At 39.9% G+C, this 19,561-nt stretch overlaps 1 protein-coding gene across 3 annotated transcripts in view; it reads right to left on the bottom strand.

Moving 5' to 3' along the window:
- The window catches only part of USP37 (ubiquitin specific peptidase 37), a 36,318-nt gene that overhangs the window by 16,482 nt on the left and 275 nt on the right, over positions 1 to 19,561 (bottom strand). For 2 of the 3 annotated variants that reach the window (XM_082056075.1, XM_082056076.1), the window contains exons 2-16: positions 18,675 to 18,882; positions 14,937 to 15,108; positions 14,284 to 14,384; positions 12,896 to 13,077; positions 12,472 to 12,546; positions 11,801 to 11,898; positions 10,220 to 10,304; positions 9,115 to 9,276; positions 8,531 to 8,662; positions 6,409 to 6,532; positions 5,960 to 6,165; positions 4,762 to 4,879; positions 3,453 to 3,532; positions 1,929 to 2,093; positions 415 to 480 (exon numbers count right to left, since the gene is read on the bottom strand). In XM_082056075.1, coding sequence (XP_081912201.1) covers positions 415 to 480; positions 1,929 to 2,093; positions 3,453 to 3,532; positions 4,762 to 4,879; positions 5,960 to 6,165; positions 6,409 to 6,532; positions 8,531 to 8,662; positions 9,115 to 9,276; positions 10,220 to 10,304; positions 11,801 to 11,898; positions 12,472 to 12,546; positions 12,896 to 13,077; positions 14,284 to 14,384; positions 14,937 to 15,108; positions 18,675 to 18,830 — 1,922 coding nt within the window. In that variant the 5' untranslated portion in view covers positions 18,831 to 18,882. The remainder of the gene's footprint in view (positions 1 to 414; positions 481 to 1,928; positions 2,094 to 3,452; positions 3,533 to 4,761; positions 4,880 to 5,959; positions 6,166 to 6,408; positions 6,533 to 8,530; positions 8,663 to 9,114; positions 9,277 to 10,219; positions 10,305 to 11,800; positions 11,899 to 12,471; positions 12,547 to 12,895; positions 13,078 to 14,283; positions 14,385 to 14,936; positions 15,109 to 18,674; positions 18,883 to 19,561) is intronic. The other variant, XM_082056077.1, reaches the window with a different exon arrangement.

Below are 19,561 nucleotides of genomic sequence, written 5' to 3'. Positions count from 1 at the left end.
TTTTGCTTCTTATATATGTGACTTGCAACTACAAATGCAAGCTAGTTTGAGATAGCTGGCACTTGCAAATCATCTGTACAAACTAAACTCAGTTGTCTTTCTGCTGATTAGTCTGAAAAAGAAAAATCATCTTCGCTTTCTTACAAGTCCCCAAAGGTTCTCAAGAGAAATGCTAAGGTGGTCGTGTCAACTAGGCAAACCATACCATTGATATTAATTTCAGCTAGCATGTAACACCAGTAAAACTCAGATATGAAAAAAAGACACCAGTTGAAATAATTTACTACAATAAAAAAATAGAAAACAAACAGAAAAAGTGGAAAGATTAAAGAAGAATAATTAGAAAATTTTAAAACGCCTTAAAAATGATCCCATGAAACCTCAAGCCACAGGCATTTCTGAGCTGTAACTCACCTAGAAGGCGTGGAAGTGGTTATACTACAGGAATTCACCATTTGGGAGGCTTTCAATGGACGGGAACTATTGAAAAAGCAAAATACTTATTGCAGTAGTTACAGTACCTAAAAAATAAGTGGTTACTTGTCTGCTATGCATGCAAATTCATGACCAAAGGAACAAGTAGAATACCATTATGTACTTGCTAATTGCATAGATTTAGACTAATAACTCCATCATGCTATAAATATACAACAGTTGTTCAAAACCATATATAATCCTTTAAACTTGATTCACTTCTTAGCGATGCAGCCTTGGGGACAAGCTCACAAATGAAAGGCTTTGAGCTCCCATGTCAAGACAATTCATTCCTTTTTTATTTTGGTTCCCACCAACACTTGAGCTCCTGCTCCCAAACCACAGTCTCCTGCTGCTGTCTGGATTAGCTGGTTTTCTGGCATGTCCCACATCTCTGTTTCTCCTCCCTTACCTGGATTCTTCTGAACAAATTTCCCACTCCATTTGATCCTTTCACTGGCTCCTCCAAGTCCCTCAGTATCACTACACATCTATCTACCAGGTGGCCTCCAAATATTTTCTAACCTTCCCCCTCAGACTAGGGCTACTTCTCTCCAGCCTAGTCACCTTTCCACTCTCTGGTCAATCAGAATGGTTTAAATGACTGAAAAAGCGCCACTGGAAAGCTATTTCAAATATACTTTCAAGTATTTTTGCTCTGGTTAGTTTAAGCTTTTTATTACATTTAAGAGGTCAAGATTTCTATTGTTAAAGTAAACTCTTGGAAAAGATCCACATTGATCTCAAACATCACTGAATGTTCAGCACAAGAATGCCTGTCACACTGCTGAACACATACACCCGATGCGTCCTAGCTCCCTAGGGTTACTGAGGTTATGTCACTGGGCAAGAACCACAAGAGACCCGAGGAATTATTTTTCCTTACTCTGTCACAGACTTCCCATGTGACAGCTGGCACATTTAATCTCTGGGTCTCAGGACAAGCAGCTGCACAGATATAAGGGAAAAGGAGAGAGTATTTTCAGCCTGTGAAGTGCTCAGATACAACAGTGGCACAGGTAGGACACTGAAAAATGAATGACAGCATGGGAGGTCTAAGTGGATATTAGCAGAAAAAGGTAGGATGTTGCATCTCCTAAGCAGAGTTAAGTGTGCTGTGAAGGAAAAGGTAATCTAGATTATTTTGGTCCAAGAGGCATAAATTTTACAAATTACTGACAAAAGTTCTCATAAAAAGGACAGGAAAGCTATTTTCGAGTACAGTGAAGAATTCCATCTTACCAAATATTCCCTAGGTAATGCCCCACCAACTCTTCCTACTGCTTCCATCATGCTTCCTTTCCATACATGTTCTCATGATGGCATCATTACAAATTAGCACATCTGAATTTTAATATTTCCTTGCCCAGACACCTTCTGGAGGAGATCTAACTGCCCACCTTGAGGTATATGTGCTTAACATGGCAGCGATCAATCACGAGTTGTACACTTACATGGCAGAATGGACGCTCCATCCCAGGGTCAGCGGCGGCCTAGTGCTTTCAGTACAGTGTGAAAGTAGGGTTAAGTATCTTGGAATAACCACCTGTTGCCCGACTTTATGATTGAGAGACAACGCTACATTGAAGCTGTATCGTTTCAGATGAAGAATCAGGACCCTGAGAGATACCAGAGAAGGACAAATGTTAATCTCAAGACAGAAGTCAGAAAACTGACTCAAAATCCAAGTTTACAAAAGGCATTCAACTGACTCTAAAATGATTATTACTTCAGTGTGGTGAGGAAATACCACCCATCTCTTATCTGGCAAGAGACAGGTAATTACTCTCCTGCCCACCACTCAACTTAGTGCAAGGTGCAGAGTGCGGACTCTGCTGACTCCAGAGGCCTCCTGCTTTGATCTGCAGCACCTTGCTCTTCAGTCGAGCAGAAGTCAGCAGCTCTTACCAAACTCATTATTTTCTACTACACAGTAAGATGCAGGAAGCAATTAAAATATTATTGCTATAGGCCAGAACGCTAGTATATTACTCCGAGGTGTTCAAGACTGCGATGGAGGGATCACGCAGCTGCCCAAAATTGAGGGAGAACTGTGCCAAGTGCAAGATGTGAACTTGGTTTATCTGCCATGACGATGCTTTCTCTTTGAGAGAGCTTTTGATCACAACAGTATAAAGAACCTGAAAAGGTCTCCCTACACGGAACCTTCTCCCTCATGCTGCGCTTTGTACTGTCTGTTTAGATCACGCAGCTGTATCATCACTTGTGTTGTGCTAATATTAAAAAACTTAGACAACAGTTCTGCAGTGTTAGCATAAATACAGTAGTTAAACAAAACGCAATCTAACTACCAGGTTACAGGGTTCAGTATGAGGACACCCAGGACAAGGACACAGGGCAGATAAAGTCACTCAACAGACTCTTGTAGCTTTACATCCCATGAGAAAATGATCCCTGCCTCCAAGCACTTCTACTCTAAATAATGAAATAAACCCAGCCATGAGGTCAGGAACTATTGAGTGTGCATTGAGCCTCCAAGTGTCTGCATTCTGCCTCAAAGTGTCATGCTTACTCAGAGACAAAACTGCTATGAGCATGGGAAGAATTAATTGATTAAAGCAAAACCCTTTATAGACCTTCTTGAATGAATGCCTCTAACTCAGTCCTGCCCATTAGGTCAGCTGAGCACAAAATATCAAATTTCCAGAATATATTTACTGTTTCTGCTTCCCTCGCATCCCAGAAACCGCAAGAAAAGGGGAAGGGGAAAACTCAGCCCTCCTTGTGTAGTTGATAGGGAGGAAGAAAAAAAGAGTTGCAGAGGGTGCCCGAAAGAGCTTCTTTAGAGGAAGAACAGCATGAAGACTAAATACTGCCTGCACATGCATCTTTCTCACATGCTGACCATCGTACACACTGTCCCACCCCTTTTCTCAGCTTTACTCTTTGAGGGACTTTTGCTTGCACTGTTGTAACACGTGGTTCCAGGAAAGAGAGGAACAGATGTCAGTATGTACCTGGGAAGCCTGTTGAACTTGTGTGTGACAACAGCAGACTTCCCATTGCACTTCTCGCAGGAATACTCGATTTCCTCTGCCTGTTTCAGAGAACACAAAAATGACTAGTGGAACAGGAACAAAAGACACATCAAACAGATCTCAACAGAAAGCACATTGCTTTTGGCCGTCACGGAAGCTCTTCAAAACAGCAGTTACACTTACAGTTATAACCACCTTCAACATGACCTAATGAGAGGGCATCTGGTAAGAGGGCAGGTAGCAGGGCTTACAACATGACAACTTATCTGCTAACACAGGTGGAACATTTCCTGCAAGTCTTTTGCAGACCAATGAATTAGCCACAGCTGAGACAAATCAGCTTCCAAAGAGAGGTGACAATCTTGCAAGGTTTATGGTTTTTTTCTCCCATACACAGATTTGTTTCCTTGTTTTTGTTTTCCTAATAACCTTTGGTGGAAGTTTTCTTTCTTTTCTTCAAAACCTCAACTTTGCTCCTGAAAAGCTATCCTCATCTAAACTTGTCAAGGATGTGCTGCACTGCAGTAGAGTTTTGAACAGGCAGCAAAAGGGGAAGCAACACTGTGCTCAAATTACATGTCTTAGCCATCAAACATTTCTACAGCCCTTTTCTTTAAGGGACGCCAAAGGACCCCACTATAATTTTAAGAGTTTTTTTAATTGTAAGTATAAGACCTCCACAACCTTTTAGAATAATTGCTAGGCTTTTTCTTCTATCTGTTGAAAACACTATCTGTAAATGTAGAAAAAACACAGATCTGTCTTGAGATATGACAAAATGCAACACTAATTCATAGAGGTAAAGCTCATTTTCAGCTTTCAGAAATCTCACCTTGAAGATCTATTTACAAGACAAGCATTCACATACTACAACTATTTTTTTTAATAATTATATTTGCATGACCTTTTTCCTCCATGCCAATTTAGGCTGGTACATAAGCTGTTGAAGCATCCTAGCCCAGGAGAGCAAACAGGAATTCCTGAGTGAGTGTCTCAATCTGACTGCCTCCCTCCTCTCCTTTGTCTCAACTCTTCCATCACAAAATGGGGAAGTTTACCTATTTCATAGCAGTATTGTAAGGATTAGTTATTTTATCACAATATTTTACAATAAGAAACTCCTATATACTGTTAAAGTCCAAATCTCAAAGAATGAAAAGTTAATTATTTCACATGTCTGCAACTACTGCCATAGAAACTAATAATCAGCTACACAATCAAAATTTCCATATGATAAAGAATCTACACCTGCTCCACAGTGAATACAGACAACCCCAAAACTACGTACCCGAAAAAAGAGGTCAAGAGAATCCTGGATTGATCGAGAAGGAAGCAATTTCTTTCTTCGAGGAAGGTCAATTGAGAGGTCATTAAACTGTTCTCGTTTGGTGACTGTTTCACCACACCTGAAAAAGAAACAAGCTTATGTAAGTCTGACAAAAAATATACTTGAAATTAATGGCAACTTAAGATTTTTTAGGCTAAAATAACTTCCCAGTATATGCCCCTTCATTGATCTATTTTACTCATAAAAGTGAAACTGTTTGATGTTTATTACCAAGTCGAATGTTGAGATTTCACTTTGATGCTTTAGAAATTGCAAGAAACATTTTTGTAAGGGTGAGAACAAAAAAAAACACAGATTGCTTTGGAGAAGCAAGGGATCAGGTATACAGGAAATCAAAGTGACTGCTATGTAGCCGAACATGTCTTAGTCAGTGTTCTCAGGAGAAAAGAAGTCAGCCCAGTCCATAAGAAGGGAAAGCCTAGAAGTACTTTCAGATTGTTTTTAGAAAGAAACCAGGGTCCATCTAAAAAGAAATCTCAATTTTCTTACACCTTTTTTTTAACTAAAAAAAAAAAAAAAAGACCCTACAACCATTATTTTCAATAATTATTACCTGCATGCAATTTACTTCTAATTATTTTAGGGAACTAATGGAGTACACACAAAGTAATATTCCCAAATATCTGTGTTCATGACAACTCAGTGGAATGCAAACATCCCGCAGGCAAATCTGCTGCACAGCTCATACTCAACAAATGGCCAGACACACTGGTTTACACCTTTTTCCACAATAACCTACAGAGACAGAAGAAAACGCCATTCCCTGGAAGGCCTTGGGAAAGAATTAATAAAAACCATGGCTTCCAATTTTTTTTTGAGAGGAAACATTACTTGGCTGAAACCCCCTTTTCTGCTTATTTTCATACAACCAGTATGCAAAAAGCACAGCACAGAAACTTTCCACTGGATATGTAATGAGGAACTAAACGGATCGAGACTGTTTAAAGAAGGCCTGTAGCAGCAGCAGTGTGGTGTGAGGTTTACAGCACTTCTAGACTGCAGAATATTTTCTAAATATCTAGCTTTGGAAAAAGATAGTTCTTAGTCCTAGTTATAGCCTCCAGATGAAGTCATATAAGATGGAAACACTTTCCTGTCTTTTAAAGTACAAATGAGAAAAGCTCTCAAGCATACTCACGTTTTGCAAATGATAGAATGCTGAACCTCAAACTCCAAGTTACTGATAACCGGACACGTATAAACTTTGGTGGCTGAGAGGTCATCAGAAGCCCGTCCAGGGGAGTTATCTTCATTAGGGACTGGCTCACTCTTCCAAGTTTTGTTTAACTTTTCCATGTCCTCCTTCAGCTGATCCAGACACTGGCTCAAGAATTCGTGTGCATCCTAGAAATGGGGCAAACTCAAAGTGATTTTGTACAACTTCATTCAGTATCCTGCTCTCAAACACACACAGACTGGGGAAATCATGTTTTAGTTCATTGCATTCAGCAATAATAAGACAGTTCTGCTCATCATTCGATCAAAAGCTCAAGTCACTGTCAAACAGTTGAAGCTTGACAGGAGTTCAATGCAGTCCAAACACTGAACAAAATATACATAATTGTTTCTAGACAACACGGTACTTACATTCTGCATGTACCCAGAAAATCTCTCTGCAGTAGCCGAAATGGCACTTTTCACCTTCTTGAGCAGTTCTTTCTTGACCTCAGGGCTGCAGACATCCTTTTTAGCAAGCAGATGGGCAAAACGCCTGCAGAAGTCAATGTAATGAAACACTGATTGCCTTTCCAGGACTTTAGAGAAATAAAACTCACAATACGTCATTTTAAGAATCTGAATCTCTAAAAGCTTTTCTCCTGTGATAAGTGGTTTATGGGTTCTATATGAAAATATCTCATATATAATTAACCTTTTCCATTTCAAGTGTTCTGTAATCTCATTTGAGGCCATCATTGGAACAGGACCCAAATGAAAAAAAAAAAAAAATCCACAGTTTTTTAAGGTAAAGAGAAGAGTCTTATAAAGTTCTATAAACTTATTTCTGTTCTATCTTTTACAATGAGAAAAAAAAACCCACAATGCTTTTTGAAAATATTTGTACTGACAGGAGATAAGAAATCACATGGTGCCAAAATAAGCAACACAAAAATCATTAAATTCAACCTGCATGGTCAGACAGGTTTCTCTTTTTTTTTTTTCTCTTAAAATTTCTACTCAGCTTCAAGCTTTCCTCCTCCTGGCAGTAAAACATCACATCAGAGTGAAAAACAGCTGTAGCCAAAAGAGCTATGAGGAATTCATTGGTTGAAGCTACATTTAGTGTTACTGGTAACTTTATTAAAAAACTGTTCAAATTGGCTTCACCTTTGCCTCTCAGTTACTGTGATTTCCTGATCTTTAACAACTGCTTTACAATTTCATAGGAAATACACACCCAGTATATTCCAAGCACAACAGTTTCAGTCACAGTAAATACATGGGAGGGAGACAGGAAGATGTCATGTCCCATCGCACACACACACACCCAAATAAGACAGAAAATACCTGTGCAATCCCCTCCCGCCCCAAACCAACAACTAATACCCAGTTACCAAAAGAATATGATCAGTTTACTGCAGCTCCGCCAGTTTCTGCTGCTCTGCTGAGCTATGCTCTCCTAACCCTCCATCCACAACTGCTTGGTGAAGCATGTTGGGAAACACACCTTTTTCACCAGAAAGCAGTTGATAGGCAATTGCTTTTCAAACCGAAAATCATTCATCACGTAGGATCAAGTGCCCATACCCAAACCAACAGAGTCAAAGTATCAGCTCTGACTTGTACTCGGGCCCCGGACCACCTGCTGACCCCCAGCGCAGGTCCTGTGGCACAAGCTCTGCCCACACCGTTTGCCACCAGGTACACGGGGCATGAGCTGCAGAGGTCTTTCTGCAAAAATTAGGGAAAGGACATTTCAAAGGGCACAGGGAACAACCTCTGAACCCAAGCAGCATAGGAAGAGTTCAAGACACAGCAAAAATAGAAATGACCCCAAAAGACAGAAAAGACTACGAAATGGAAACAGAAATGGCTCTGATAATCCTGCATCTTGTTTAGTAAGAGAAAAGAAACGAGATACTAAAAAGCACATATCATAAAAATTCCAAATGGTAGAGTGTGGTACAAACAGCAGTTTGCCTTGCTGATAGACATACCAAGGAATCTGAAAGGCACAAGAATTTAATATTTCAAAAATAAAAAGTTTTACATATTACAGAAACCTTTGCAGTTTCTGGGCATGAACTGTGACTGAACTGAGAGTTCAGCTGAATTTAGAAACAGATTAAGAACTCAGAACTGCAGAATTCAAACACTCTCAACAGGTACTAGACAAAGGATATTTTCCAAAAAGGCTTAAGTCCTCACATACCAGGTGAAGTTACTGACCAGCTTAAACCCTAGCTAGTAATGTTTTAAAAATAAGTTATTCTGCACCTCTTTATTTTGCAGTTTCTTGCATTGTCTACCAAAGCATTTCACTCTGCCACTAGAAATACAGCAGAAGATATAGAAGACTGCTTGTAACTCAGCATTGCAATTTTTAAGTCTACTTCCTTTGTCTAAAGTAAAACTCCAAAATACAGAGAGCTCTGGAATTTATTTTATTAGCTACACATGCAAATTACTCTCTACAAAGGTGTTTCAGTATTACAAAACTAGTTTATCAGTAATGAAAGAGAAAATATCCTTCCTAGAAAGTGACTTTTACCTGATAAGTGCATTGAGTGGAATTTTTTTCCATGGGATACCCTGCTTGAGCAGATCATTAGCAAAAGATTGAATTGAAAACAAGGACTGTAGAATGGCATTCATATAGCAGGTGTTTCCCAAGTTTGAAAATCTGAAAAAAAGAAGGATTGGTATGTATGTGAATGTGTGAACACACCAGTGTTAAACACAGAACTACTAACATGTGGGACATTCACCCCAGCCACTCCCTGCAGTTTCTTATTGGAGCTGCCCTCTACCTTCAAACTACATGGAAAACTCACGGGACATAGTGTTTATTGCTTAGGAACCCACGAGGTTTTATGATCAAAATTTTTAAAAGTGTGTGTGTATATATAAGATAGAGAAATTGACTGCAAAAGAAACACAAATTACCTGAAATTATTACATCTCTCAAATTCTCAGGAAGTGAATTTAAGAATACATATTTTCCAAACTAGGAAAAGTGTTCCCTGTCTCAGTGTTCACTAATTTCAGGATGTTTTTTCATTAAATAATTATAACTAGAATGTTCATGTTATGATGACCAAAGTGTGTACGCTAGATAAAGAAAATTAAATTCACCCTTGTAATTGTTGTTGAGGATGTGTGGAAAGTGGCACTCGGGGTTTGTTCCACCCTGTGTAATCTTGATTAGATCTCATTTTTTTAACAGAAAGAGGGGCAGGCTGAGAAAGAAATCCCAGGCTCCTTTTGGCTGAAGAGGTCTGGCTGGATGCACTAGACCTAAAAACATAAAGTACAAGAAATGTAAGATTTCTAATGCTATTCCTTAAACAACTATAGTCTGTGACATTGGAATTATATCACTATAGAAGACAAGGACTGGTAAAGCCACACAAGATAACTGGCATGCATTATAATGCAAAAGAGGTGTGAGAGAGAGAATTTTTTTCCAGAGCACTTAAATACTTTGGTTAAGTTTTGTTGCATCTACAGGTGTGCATGCAGTCTTTTGTCCTTAAGATATCTAACAATTCCCCACACTGTATGATGAGAGGAAGAACGATCATATAGCATGAGATCACCACTTCTAAGATACACTTAAAATTCACATCTGGGCCACAGTTTTCATTTTCAGTCTATTTCTTGTAACTTAATCACTCTGGACCTCAGTTCCTCATGTGTAAAGAGTGGACAACACTTCTTTTTTTCCTTGATCTTGTATCTCACCTACATAAGCCAGAGACTGACAGTCTGATTGCACAGCGTCTAACACAGAAAAATCTCAACCTCAGCAGGATTCAGTGTTACTAAAATAGAGCGTTTCGTGCCATCTATCTACTTGGGAAAAATGAAACAAGGATTCGGTCTAAAATTCCAGAGCTTATATATCATTTGAACCATCTAGACCTTAGATATAATTTGTATCAGTCACTCACAATGACTATAACAGACTTGAGAGATTTTAGAAAGTCTATCTATTGCAAGCAGTAACTGGAGTTTGCAGATTTAACTACAGCAATTGTAGCCACACTGAATACCTGGATTGTACTCCTGGGGAAAAAAAATATTTTATATATATATATATACACATATATATATATATATATATACTCATTTTATGCATATAAGCTACATAGCACATGATAAACACACAATAAACAGAAGATCCTAATTTCTGGGAAAGAACTTTCATTTACAGTTCATGCCAGTGGATCAGTCCTACCTGTCCAAGGTGGAACTGCCTGTGGAGTACTCTTTTGATGAGGACCGACTACCATAAAAGGATGATGACTGCAGTGGTAAAATACCTTGAAAACCAAAGAGAGAGGCAGGTCATATTATTGCAGGTAACTCAGCTATTTATATGATATAAAACTGGCTGAAAAGTATTTAGTCAACCGGTTTAAAAATCTTCAAATACTGTTTTTACAGGATTGGCTGGGAAAGTACTAACACACATACTTAGAAGTACTAATGCAAACAATAATATGTAAGCAGAGGCACACTGCAGTTTTAATTTAATTTATTACCATAATCTCCATCAATTCCGAATAGCAATGTGAACATTAACAAGTCATTGAAGGGTCCTAGCTGTCTGAAAGGTAATAAATATCCATTTCTTGTTCAAATATACAGGACACATAACAGTAAACCCACTAGTGATTTCCAATACAGTGCTCTCAAAATTCAAGACAAATATGCAGAAGTGAAAAGCTTCTTTTCCCACTCCAAATTCCACTGTAAATTACTATGTGCTTGGGGCAAAATACGGTTGTTTTATTTTCTTATATCATAGTGTCAGATCTGAGACTCTAATGCCTCACACGGTGCCACCTAAAAAACATGCTCTCAAGAGTAAAATAATCTATTACAGTGAATCACAGCATAATTTAGGTTGGATAATGAATAAACATTTGCTTCTATCCCTGCTTGAAGTGGTTTGAGCCTCGAAAAAATGCAGCTGTGTGAAAAAAGTTTGCAATACTGTTACCTGAAATTGCAGGTATACACTGACAGATTCTGATTTTAACTCTAAAGAGCAAAGCAGATTTTCATTCAGAGATTACTGGCTCCTCCAGCAACATGTTTGTGCCATCAGAGCTGCACTAAAAAAAGAATGCATTCAGCAACATTTCCCATAAAAACAAAATCTTGAATGCATTTCCCTTTATGGGGAAAGCAGCTCAGTATTTAGCAGTAAAACTGAAGAATGGTGCTGCTTACTAGCTTACATATATATTGTTGTTATTTCTATATTGTCAATAAAACCTTGCCGCACACCAGTATGGTGGTGATACAAACAGAAAAAAAGTCCTGACCCCAAAGAGTTCCTCCTCTACGTTCTGGGAATGAGATAAAGAAACAAAAGCAAACAGTATTTGTTTTCAGCACAAAAACCAGCCTACAATTAATGTGGGCATCAATAGAAAAGCAGAGCCTTAAAATTAAACAAGAAAGGGAGCAAAATGGAAATCCTTAGGTGTTTCCAGAAATCCCCTCCCAAGGGGAAGGGCAGCTTGGAGCCAAGTTCGAAGCTGCTTGTTGAGTTTTCAAACAAGCCGGCACATGGGCTGGCAGCAGCACCCAAGTATAAAGGTCAGTGTCATGCTACAGGAGGACAGGCTTTGAAAATGGAAGTTGTTTGCATCTCATGTATGGCTCTATAGGAAGCAAGAAAGTTAGTGGGACAGGGAAAGCAGATTAGGAAAACCATCTCTGCAGCAACTTTCAAAACTAGTATCAAAGGAGAAAAACCATACTGGTCAAAGTCAGGTGTCATTTGGCTTTACTTTTATTTTTTTACCTGATGTCCTATTTTCCTCTGCCTGCTTCAGATTCAACTGTTTCTCTCTGCTGCTGTTTAAGTACTTCCAAGCTGGATCACTCAAGGCTTTATTATTCCTACAGATAAACAATAGTGGAAGTCAGTGAAGTTATAAAAGATAAAGGATGTTCCTGCTTGATATTTACAACTTATTTTAAAACATTTCACTGCTATCACCTTTAATATTTGACTATGAAACAATTAAACTTTACTTGCAGATAAGTTTAAGCAATTCATTTAAACAAGCCTCCTTACTTATGATTAAATCTGATTTCAAACACACAGAGCTTATTCTCTAAATGGCTATATCCCTTTATGAATTTGGTTTTGAAAGGGCTTAAAGCAAGTTCATTAAAGAAGGCACTTACTGCTATACACGTATGGCATATATGACAGTCCTGACTAAACTGATGACACAAAATTTCCATGTGCCAGTTCCTGCAAATGAACTGCTACAGCAGGTTCTATTCCCCACATTAATCCTGAATGCAAACGCTGTTCCAAGCACCCACTGTGTTCAGAAGTTCACCAGTGGCTGGTCTGTACCATGTTGCTGAGAAAGGAAATACCCAGGCATTCTTTTCAGAAAAAATTACCTTTACAAATGAACATAGAGTTTAAATCAGAAATTAGAAACCACGGTTACTTACGTTGAAGAATCATTCTCTTTGGGATAGTCTTCACTCATTTCTGAACCAGGCAGTTGTGTTCTTTTCCTCTTTTCACTGATGACAAAAATTTTTGAAGTGGTCATTCTTTCAGAAAGGCTAGTAAATGATCCTCTTCCAACTGAACAGAACTCCTCAAGGCTTTCTGCACATTTTGTACCTATCTTCCACAAACTCCACTTTTATAACATAGCATACAGAGAAGAATTTGGTCTGCCCAACTCTTACGTTAGTGCCAGTACCAGCCAGAGGCTAGAAAAGCACACATTAACATCCTGTTAAAAGTAATAGCAAAACCAGAGGAAGAAATATATTCTGGTCCTACTTCAGTTGTACCAAGTTCTACCTGCAGCTCTATAAAGAGCTAAAGTTTAGCAATATCATAATAAGAGGATAACACTCCTACCGATTCTCCAAAAGGCCTGTTCTGTGAGGGGTTGATGATGCAGGAGATGCTGAAATGTTCACCCTGTTGCTTGATGTTCCAGTTCCAGTGGAGTTCTTAACAGAGGCTCTTGCTGGGGTACCCAGCACCTTGCGAAAGGGATTTTCCTCCTTACTTTCCACAGTCACTCTTTTGGGAGGAGTCTGAAAAGCCCAAGTGGAAGGGGGCAGGGAGACAACCCAGACAGTGAAAACTCTGACCATCTTCAGTCTACACTAGTATTTACACCACTGTTCCACTTGTTATAGTTTGGCATCCAAAAGCACAAAAATGCTACTTGTATTAGATTAAGAGACTTTAATTAGACTGGAGATAAAACTCTGACCGTATCTATGCAAGTAACAGACACAAAATTCTACTGAAGTAACCAACGGACTTTCTTGTTTTCCAATACTAAGTCAGTTGAACTTCAGCTTTTAAAATCTCCTTGACATGCTTAGATATTAAAGAAACCCCAAGACATGACTCATACCTATCTCCAGATCAATCCCAGGTAGTATTAGGAAAAAAAAAGCCATATTAAAAACCACACAATTAGAAGAGTGCCCTGACAGCCCTGGGCCACGCAAGCACCCCATGTAGTATAGTGAAAACAGCTAACGGTTGACTAAGGAATGCTGGTCAATTTTCAACTTGAAAACTAAACATGTCTAATCTTAGCGCCGTATACAGAGCCTCAGAGTTTTACTGCGAGATTGTCTTTAAGCAATATGTAAATTTGCTTTGGGACAATGTAAAAAATATTATCCCTGAGGGTGGTAATACAAGTATATTCACAGAGATAATAATGCAAATTAAGGCCAGCAGATACACCATGAAATCTGTGTTATACAGGACGAAGGAAAAGCACTTTAAGGGAGACATCTGCAAAATTTACATAAAAACCTGAGCAGAATGCCACAAATTCAGTAACTTTATTCTGATACAAAACTGGGTCAGCAGCTTTTCAATATATGCATTTGGCCAACATCTGCTAAACTCATTAAGACCTATGCTGACTATAACATATTCAGCTGCTACGTCAGGTGTTCACAGTATAAACAAAGATACATTCCAAACTATGTGAGAAGCAAGTCTTAATCATGTACTTTCCCTCTTTCTGCTTCTTCTTGGCCTGACAGCTCAGCATGAAGAACATATTCTGTCTTCCACGGCCAGACACTGACCTTTCTTCACACAGAATATGTACCTCCTTGCGAGCAAGACACACATGCCAACCTCCCTTATACATCTGCTCCCAAGTCCTCCAGGTTACAAGAAGTTTGGATGCAAAATATTACAACATACAATAAGAGGAAATGAATGAAATAAAATTAGAGGAGAGGAATAATTTGAGCATGCAAACAAACCTGGTTCTCCATGTAAGAGAATTGCCTGTTAGCTTCCTTCTGCGTGGTCCTGCTGCCCAGCACACCTCCAAAGCTGCCAGATCCCTGAGAGGGTTTCCCAGCTGACAGGAAAATTACACAACATTTGATTTGATCGGCATTTAACTGATTGGCATTTTTATTTGTAAGACGTTATTTAGCTAGATTTGATTTTGGAAGGGACACATTAGATTTCTTGCCAACAGACAGGACAATATTCTGAGTGCACAGACATAACCACGTGTTTATGGGAATTCCTTAGAATGGCCATTTGCTTAGTTGTCAATAAGGTTCCTACCACTAAAAAGAACAAAATAAACTTGAAGAAAAAATAAAAAGGAAAGAGACTATGCATGTGTGGTAAACAGACAAGAGTTTTTCAAATACCAACATAGTTACAACATAAACGATTCCTACATGTTTAACCTCTGCTTATTGTTCAACATGACAGAGGTACAATATGAGAAAGGTATATAACAAAAACTGGGGTTCAAGGCCAGAAAGAAGCATTTATACAAATGCAAACGAAGTCAGTAACGCAAGGAGGACAAAATGGCTAAAGATGAAAAAAAGAAAACACAGCACCAACCCCTCTTCAAACTGTTATCAACACAATTTACAACAATTGCACTCACCAGTATGAACCCTGTCTTGATGAACTGCATCCAAATACATCCGCATTTCATTTGCATCTTTAAATGGTACCTTATCAATTGTCAGGAAGCTGGTATCCTTTAGTGTTAGCATCAGGCAGCATAGTTTTCTACCATTTGGTCGTAAGGTCACAGTTTTAATGTTATGGCTTAGCTGAAAACAAGAAGGTGACTATAAACATAAATTCATTTTTAGAAGGGCAAAATACTTACAAACTCAAACAAAACACTTCAAATAGAGAGGGTTAGAAGCGCTTGCGCTGAAATACTTCCCCTGCTCAATTCTGAGCGAAGACTAAGCCTCACAGAATTACTGCAATCAGTGATCTGGGAAGCTGACAGAACAGACAACATCACTACGGCTCAACACTCCCTATATTACTGGATAAAATTATTGAAGCTTGCTTTGCTATCAAGTGCGACATTTTTGAATGCAAAGGAATAAGAGCTTCATACAGTTCCATTTAGCTGCCTGAAAATTCCACATCAAGTTTGAAATACAACTTCAGATGAGGAAAGTTTTAAACATTAACTACAAACTTCTACTCACTTCATAATTTGCCCTCAGGGAAGGCAGATTTGATATAGTTTAAAAAAAATTGCTTAGGGAGTAGGTCAATAAGAAACACAATCTATATACAACATTATAACAACTAAGAGGTGGCAAAATTTTCAGCATTCTGGTCAAATGCAAGAATAATTTTTATAATAATTAGTGCTCCCTAATGATGCCACTGCTACTTTGTTATATCATTACTTAATTTTTATTTCATGTTAAGCCATCTATAAGAAATGGCTGTTCAGTAAAGGCTCTACTATCCATGCAGGTTGAGGGTAACTCCTAAAGCAGAAGCAGCAAAAGAATCTCTCACATCTGCAGGCTGCATAGACATTTGACAACACACCTAAACTTATTCTCAGTTTCAACTCCCTTGTCCTTTTTTGCTTAATTCTTCATTTTGCTGCCATTTCTTTAGCCTAACCTAAGATCAGGTACCAGCTACACAACGACGCCCACCCCAGCACACTGCTGTACCCAACACTTTATACAAGACTGGAAACCACAACCACTGGGACTACTCAGGAGGGAGAAAAACACTGCCCAGCAGATTGTAGTCTTCTCCTAATTTGGCCTGACCTGCACAATGCCACCATACCGGTCTAAATAATGATGTTGAATTAATAGACATGAACATGAATTACACTCTGATGCCAAAGTTTCACCATACATTGCTCTAGAATCTGCCCTGTCTCCTTCAAATTATACACAATTTTAAAAATAACAATTATTCCCAGTTTTTGTTTAAATTTGTTCAGGTATATGAAAGTGAGATTTCTTTTTTCCATGCAGATCTCTAGCTTCTTGGAAAGCCAACCTAGACACAACAGCCATTTATAAGAGAGGCTGGAAAACCATCTTGATCAGAAACTAAGGGCTTATTTTGCCAGGAAAACTACAATTCTGAAATATTTTGTTCTCAATCCTTGTGGTTTGGGTTTCTTTTTGGTGGGGGATGGGGTTTTTTGTTGTTTTGGTTTGTGTTTTGTTTACTTGTGCCTTATCTTTTTTTAATATAAGCTAAAAAGTCTTCAAAGACTTGAGAATTGGAAAGAGGGCTCCACATTTTTCATCCTCTCTTAAAATATTGAGACCAATGGAAAGTGATCACAGTCACTTCACCATCTCAGTGCAAAACAAGCTATTTCAACTCAAAATGTTATCATGAGAGGGCTCCATCCACAGTCTCCATGCACTTGTTATGACCCAGCCAGTGTTACAAAGTCTTCGGAGGTGAGAGCAAATCAAATATTTCTCTTAATACATATCTAGCATCTAGAACAACTTCATCAAAGCTTTGAAACATCACTAAAACTTAACATCTGACATAGAAATTTGATGACACACCAGTCACTCTAGAAAGAAACATAGCCCTGGACTCATCCAAATGCGCTATTACAGAGAAGCAAAAAAAGTAGAAAAAAAATCACCCACAGCTCTCCCTGAGCGACTTGTCAAAGAAAAAAAAGACAGAGAGAGAGAGAGAACGTTACTTCTAAAGCAGAATTATCAGGTATCTGTCATGCCTGCAGCAGCACTGAAGAGTGCTGGGAGGGACCAGGGCTGGCTCACACAAGCTACACTCGGGCACAAGCCAGCAGCGCAAGGGCAGGCGGGTCCCTGCCTACTGCTCGCTCCCACCAACACTCTCGTGCTGGTGTCTGTGTTGCTTCAAGACGAACGGGACCAGAAAGCAAATCCTGCTGGAAAATAATCACCATCCAAACAAAAATAATTAGCTTAAAGATGCGGCTGCTCATTTCCTACTCCTCCTTTGCTGTATTTCTAGCTGCACTGTCCCGTATCACCCCTTCCACCAGATCTTGCATTTGGCCCCTTCCATGAGTTAATTCATGTGAAAACCCTCCACTGAGCTCATGGAGAGATCTGATGAGTGCCAGAGCCAGCAGATGTGAGAGGCTGGGAGAAAAACCTGCCCCTTTAGGCCATGGTTAGTAGTTCTACAGGCTCATCCTCCCTGTGGAACCACCTTTCGAGTCACTGCCACGCCACGTTAATGCTCATCCAGGCAGAAAGAAGCATGTGAGAACAAGTACCCAGAGAAGGTACGAGTAGAAGAAGAGAACACGGTCCAGAAGCAACACGGTCCAATACTGGATTAAAATACACAGACACAGCATCACGCGGGAGGAGACAGACGATTCTTTTCAAGTCTGCAGTAACACAGGTAGGAACTACCCACAGCTAACGATTTTCTCTTGTCTTGATTCTAACACAGGCTGACAGATTCTTTGCCGAGACTTTTCAGCACACTAAGGCAGCAAAACCTGATGTTTCAAAAATAAAGTGAACTTTTCACCAAGTCCGCACACAGAAATAAATGGCTCAGAGAAAGGTCTGGTGAAGACTACTGCTGAAAAACAACTGTGGCATGAAAAAGCAGACGCCAACATTTAGATCAGTTTAGGCTGTTATGAAGTTGCTAAATAAGTTAGGATTTATTTTTTCTTCCAACTGCTCTTATATCTTCTGTGTATTTTAAAATCAGACAGAAATTTCTTAGAGAAAAACACTGCTTAACATTCTTTCAGTTTGGGGTGTTTTGCACAAAACATAGGAAGACTGAGCTGAAGACAACTATAGAATGAAAAAAGGCAACAGGCAGAGAAGTGCATGAGAATCTTCAACAGCAATCTGCATCACTGTCCCGGTGAGGAAACCACACTGCCCGGCTTATTTAATACCCAAAACTGCAACAACTGCTGTTCTGCAGAGTCTTGTATAAACAACCAAGAGGTGACAAGTGTGTTAACACCATTAACAGCAAGAAAAACTGCTAGTACAAAGCATTCAAGATCTTCACCTCTAGATTCTGCAAATGTACCAGTAACAGAAAGGCTACACATCCCAAAAATCTGATCACGTGACCCATGATACTATATACTTTGGTGACTTTTCTCTGCTTTTTTGGTTCTTCCCATTCAGTGTTATCTTGATGTCAACCTTGGCAGATCCTTTAACAATACACATGAATAATTTACAGGAGAGTTATACAAATGGATTAGTGTTCAGGAAACGTGGAACAAGAAACAGTGACAGAGGGAAGTTTGCGTGACACTTAATAGCCTGAAGAGGACAGCTGTTCACAAAAGAGCACGATCCATGCACTGCTCAAAAAAAAGCCTTAATATTTGGTGTACCTGAAATGTCTTTGGAATTCCTCCAACATTGTAGTGAACCACTAGACTCACTTTGTTGTCCTTCTCCACAATTTCAAAGCTCCCTTCTTTCCATTTTGTAATCCCAGTCTGCATGCTGCGCATCCGGACGGGTCCATGCACCTTTAGCGGAGCCATGCTTATTCACAGGAAAGAGCTCACCAGGGTAAGCGTACTCTGCCTTAAACACCTGTTAAAAAGGAGAAATTTGTAACTAGGCTTGCCAAAGAATCTACAGAAAGATATAAGCATGACTTAAAGTTTCTGTAGAAGCTCAGCAGAACTGTTTCACTGGTATTTTTAAACACAGTGAAGGAGAGTTAGACACAAGCAAAGGAGACTTAGATCAATAAAATATCTCCCAGTTTGGGCAGCAACACGCTGATTCCTCACCACTGAACAGCGAGCAGACTCAAGCTGGACACAACTGTTCTGGCAAAGCCTTAAAGCAACTGCAACCGATTTAAGTTGGGGGGGGGGGGGGGAAGGTGCTTGAGGAGAGTCGGTAAGAGACAGAAACCGAAGTTTCGTGGAAGCCCGAGCGAGACAAGGAGCTGTATTCCGACGGGACCTGCGGGTCGGTCACCTGGCGGGCCCGGCAGGTGCTCCCGGGGCGGCAGTGCCTCCAGCGCTACCGCTCCGCCCGGGAAAGCCATCGGCCCAGCAGGGCGAGAAGCCGCCCCCGCCCCCCGGGGGCTCCCGGTGCGCACGGCGGGGCGTGTGTGACATGGAAACCAGAAAAAATGAATGAAGCGGCGCCTGCGCGCAGCGCAGCCGAGGCTCCCCCGCTGCCCGCACTCCGGCGCCGCTGCCGCTCCCAGCCCGGCCCGGCGGCGGCCTCGCTGCCCTCCCGTTCCGACCCCGCCGCT

This window comes from Streptopelia decaocto (genome assembly GCF_964273445.1).
Source record: "Streptopelia decaocto genome assembly, chromosome: 6".
NCBI classification, from domain to species: Eukaryota; Metazoa; Chordata; class Aves; order Columbiformes; family Columbidae; genus Streptopelia; species Streptopelia decaocto.
The sequence above is the reverse complement of the archived record's forward strand: the minus strand, read 5'-3'. Positions and strand labels throughout refer to the sequence as shown.